Source organism: Borostomias antarcticus (genome assembly GCF_949987555.1).
Source record: "Borostomias antarcticus genome assembly, chromosome: 4".
NCBI classification, from domain to species: domain Eukaryota; kingdom Metazoa; phylum Chordata; class Actinopteri; order Stomiiformes; family Stomiidae; genus Borostomias; species Borostomias antarcticus.
Genome location: NC_140237.1, coordinates 32,092,543 through 32,097,542, shown reverse-complemented (window position 1 = coordinate 32,097,542; position 5,000 = coordinate 32,092,543). Strand labels below are relative to the sequence as shown.

Below are 5,000 nucleotides of genomic sequence, written 5' to 3'. Positions count from 1 at the left end.
CCTCCCTTGTTCTGTAAAGCGCATTGTGTTGCCTCTGTGTATGAAATGCGCTATACAAATAAAGCTTTGATTGATTGATTGATTGAGAGAGAGAGAGAGAGAGAGAGGGAGGGAGAGAGAGGGAGGGAGGGAGGGAGAGAGAGGGAAGGAGGGAGAGAGAGGGACGGAGGAAGAGAGAGAGAGGGAGGGAGGGAGAGAGAGGGAGAGAGAGAGAGAAAGAGAGAGACAGGAAGGGAGAGAGAGGGACAGAGGAAGGGAGAGAGATAGAGAGAGAGGGAGGGAGAGAGAGGGAGAGAGAGAGAGAGAAAGAGAGAGACAGGAAGAGAGAGAGAGGGAGAGTGGCAGGGGTAGAGAGAGAGAGAGAGAGAGAAAGAGAGAGACAGGAAGAGAGAGAGAGGGAGAGTGGCAGGGGTAGAGAGAGAGATATTTAAGACAACGTAAGGAGATTACTTGTAGGACTAACTTGGATTTGTTTCACATTATTGTGTATCACCCGGCTAAAACGTGCTGTGAATTCATAACCTTGGGTTGATGTGTCCGACGGTCTTGAACCTTGGGCTGATGTGTCCGACGGTCTTGAACCTTGGGTTGATGTGTCCGACGGTCTTGAACCTTGGGTTGATGTGTCCGATGGTCTCCCCCCCCCCCTGTGTGGACAGAGGCCCCGGCCATCTCCACGTCCGGGAGGAACGTGTCTGACCAGGGGCTGGCGTTGGGCGGCCAGCGCAACCTGCGGGCGGTGGTGGGGGGCCACGTCTCCCTCCGCCCTGGGGCCAACCTCACCCTGGACTGCCCCGTCACAGCAGGTGGGTCAACGATCACTTCGACCAATAACACTCATCTACTGTACATCACCGTTCCCCCGCGTTTCATATCTTTGGCCGGCGTCAGACGGACCTCTCTTTCGACTCCGTTCCCATGGAACGAGGCCCGCGAATTCCTCCGCTAAATGAATGATATCCGTCTCCGTAGCCCCTGCGATGTAAGTTCGATGTTGACCCACGGTCACGCAGCATGTCCCGCCTGTAGGGTCGAGATACCGAGACGCCGCGGCGAGACGAGGAGAAATGACGTGTAAAGCCAACACAGCCGAGCGAGGGCTCGGGTCTTTAGCGGTCGACCGCCGGGGGGATTTATTCCTCCCGCTTCGTTTGGAGACGCAATCATCTGTTAAAAACAGCCCCGGGGGTTCTGATGGAGAGGGCCGGTTCCTCGCGAGCGGACCTGGAGGCCGTCCACGTTCCCCGCCACGCTCCCCCGCCTGGGCCTCTTTGCGGCGGCGTGCGGTGTTTTTTCTCTCACAGAGGTCGTGTAGCGTAGCTTAGCGATTACACCGCTCGGAGGCTGCCCCCGATCCCGCCGACCGCGCCAGACGAGGGGAACGGAGCGAAATCCGAGACGCGGCCGATGCCCTTGATCAGCCACCGGTGTTGAGCACAGCGGGCCGGGATCCCAGGTCTCCTCAGGATCTGCTGTTCGCTCCCCAGTCGCTTCATCGCCTGCCTGCGAGGGCCACCTTGCTGCCAGCTGCACAGCGCCCCCTAGCAGCCGGATGCCTGACGCACACACACGCACACACACGCACACACACAGATATACTGTGGTGAAGCCCGCAGAGCTTTGGCCCAAGTCCTGCAGTCTGTTTTGTGAGCTGCTTTCACCACCAAGTGATTGGATGAGATGAGAGAGAGGTTTAGTGTGTGTGTGTGTGTGTGTGTGTGTGTGTGTGTGTGTGTGTGTGTGTGTGTGTGTGTGTGTGTGTGTGTAGGCCTACAGTACAGTACAGTACTGTATGTGTGTAGAAGGGTTTAAGGCCAAAACAAATGAGACTTCAATAACATCTCCTCTCCTCTTGGGGGGGAGGAAGAGAAGGACAAAAGAGAGAGGGAGAGAGAGAGAGGGAGGGAGGGAGAGAAGGAGAGGGAGGGAGAGAGAGAGGGAGGGAGAGAGAGGGAGAGAGAGGGAGGGAGAGAGAGAGGGGGAGGGAGGGAGGGGGGCAGGGGTAGAGAGATATATTCAAGACAATGTAAGGAGATACTAACTTGTATTTGTTACACATTGTGGAAATACGACACTACATGCAGACACAAAAATCTAAGACTACATACAGTCACACACACACACACACACACACACACACACACACACACACACATACACACACACACACACACACACACACACACGCGCAGGAGACAGACAAAAGGACATGAGCTCAGAGAGGTCAGGGCTTAGTGACCTGACTGCGCTGATTGCTGAGGGTAATCTGATACTACGGAGGGGAGCTGGGAGAGCAGCTGTGGCTCCGACGACACCTCACCTCTGGGACGCTGGTATCTCTGGGAGCGGCTGGCTCATCTCTGGGACGCTGGTATCTCTGGGACGCTGGTTTCTCTGGGAGCGGCTGGCTCATCTCTGGGACGCTGGTATCTCTGGGACGCTGGTATCTCTGGGAGCGGCTGGCTCATCTCTGGGAGCGGCTGGCTCATCTCTGGGAGCAGCTGGCTCATCTCTGGGACGCTGGTATCTCTGGGAGCGGCTGGCTCATCTCTGGGAGCGGCTGGCTCATCTCTGGGACGCTGGTATCTCTGGGACGCTGGTATCTCTGGGAGCGGCTTGCTCATCTCTGGGACGCTGGTATCTCTGGGACGCTGGTTTCTCTGGGAGCGGCTGGCTCATCTCTGGGACGCTGGTATCTCTGGGACGCTGGTTTCTCTGGGAGCGGCTGGCTCATCTCTGGGACGCTGGTATCTCTGGGAGTGGCTGGCTCATCTCTGGAACGCTGGTATCTCTTGGAGCGGGGGGCTCATCTCTAGGACGCTGGTATCTCTGGGATGCTGGTATCTCTGGGAGCGGCTGGCTCATCTCTGGGACGCTGGTATCTCTGGGACGCTGGTATCTCTGGGAGCGGCTGGCTCATCTCTGGGACGCTGGTATCTCTGGGAGCGGCTGGCTCATCTCTGGGACGCTGGTATCTCTGGGACGCTGGTATCTCTGGGAGCGGCTTGCGAATCTCTGGGACGCTGGTATCTCTGGGACACTGGTATCTCTGGGAGCGGCTGGCTCATCTCTGGGACGCTGGTATCTCTGGGACGCTGGTATCTCTGGGAGCGGCTGGCTCATCTCTGGGACGCTGGTATCTCTGGGACGCTGGTATCTCTGGGAGCAGCTGGCTCATCTCTGGGAGCGGCTGGCTCATCTCTGGGACACTGGTATCTCTGGGAGCGGGGGGCTCATCTCCGGGACGCTGGTATCTCTGGCGTGGGATATCACACCGCTGCATGTCCTGACTAAAGGGCTTTCATTACACACTAGTATCCAGCAGAGGTCAGGCTACACCTGCGCCCTCTAGTGGTAGAAAGGGTGAGCAACCTTCCAGAGCTTCACGTGCTGAAAAACCGTGTATGTGCTTGTGCAGCACGCCGCCCACAGCTGGGGCTGGTCCGTTTGGGTGCTACAGACTTGGGTAGCCAGACTGGCCACTAGTCTGACAGGGACGGGGGGCACTTTGGCGAGAGACCCACGGTCTCTCCATGAAATGATCGCAACATCATGTGAAATCAGTCCACTTTACCCTCTGGTGTTTTAGTGCAGTCTGGACAAATTCTATACCGACAGCAGCGATATATCTGAACAGGAGAGCGGGTGATATATCTGAACAGGAGAGCGGGTGATATATCTGAACAGGAGAGCAGGTGATATATCTGAACAGGAGAGACGGTGATATATCTGAACAGGAGAGCGGGTGATATATCTGAACAGGAGAGACGGTGATATATCTGAACAGGAGAGCAGGTGATATATCTGAACAGGAGAGCAGGTGATATATCTGAACAGGAGAGCGGGTGATATATCTGAACAGGAGAGACGGTGATATATCTGAACAGGAGAGACGGTGATATATCTGAACAGGAGAGCAGGTGATATATCTGAACAGGAGAGACGGTGATATATCTGAACAGGAGAGACGGTGATATATCTGAACAGGAGAGACGGTGATATATCTGAACAGGAGAGACGGTGATATATCTGAACAGGAGAGACGGTGATATATCTGAACAGGAGAGAAGGTGATATATCTGAACAGGAGAGAAGGTGATATATCTCTTTCCTTGTGCTTTTTATTTCTGAGCCGTGTGTATGTGTACGCTTGTGTCTGAGGAGACCAGGTTGGGTTGTTGGACCAGGTTGGGTTGTTGGACCAGGTTGTTGGGTTGTTGGACCAGGTTGGGTTGTTGGACCAGGTTGTTGGGTTGTTGGACCAGGTTGGGTTGTTGGACCAGGTTGGGTTGTTGGGTTGTTGGACCAGGTTGTTGGGTTGTTGGACCAGGTTCGGTTGTTGGACCAGGTTGTTGGGTTGTTGGACCAGGTTGTTGGGTTGTTGGACCAGGTTGGGTTGTTGGACCAGGTTGTTGGGTTGTTGGACCAGGTTGTTGGGTTGTTGGACCAGGTTGGGTTGTTGGACCAGGTTGTTGGGTTGTTGGACCAGGTTGTTGGGTTGTTGGACCAGGTTGGGTTGTTGGACCAGGTTGTTGGGTTGTTGGACCAGGTTGTTGGGTTGTTGGACCAGGTTGGGTTGTTGGGTTGTTGGACCAGGTTGGGTTGTTGGACCAGGTTGTTGGGTTGTTGGACCAGGTTGTTGGGTTGTTGGACCAGGTTGTTGGGTTGTTGGACCAGGTTGGGTTGTTGGGTTGTTGGACCAGGTTGTTGGGTTGTTGGACCAGGTTGTTGGGTTGTTGGACCAGGTTGGGTTGTTGGACCAGGTTGGGTTGTTGGACCAGGTTGGGTTGTTGGTCCCCTGAAGTGTCCCGGGAGCCTGAAGCCTGGGACGGTTCTCCACGGCTCTGGGACATGGTGGGGCTCGGGAGGGTGGGCTGCTACTGTCTCTCTGCTCAGTCTTACCCCCCCCCCCCCTCTCTCTCTCTCTCTCTCTCTCTCTCTCTTTCTCTCTCTCTTCCTCTCTCTCTCTCTCTCTCTCTCTTTCTCTCTCTCTCTCGCTC

The 5,000-nt window shown here is 55.5% G+C and overlaps 1 protein-coding gene across 1 annotated transcript in view; it reads left to right on the top strand.

Moving 5' to 3' along the window:
- adamtsl3 (ADAMTS-like 3) overlaps window positions 1–5,000 on the top strand; it is a gene marked incomplete at both ends in the record, with an annotated part of 117,191 nt that overhangs the window by 109,420 nt on the left and 2,771 nt on the right. The window contains one exon of the mRNA XM_084437457.1: window positions 660–806. Within this exon, the coding sequence (XP_084293583.1) occupies window positions 660–806 (147 nt within the window). The remainder of the gene's footprint in view (window positions 1–659; window positions 807–5,000) is intronic.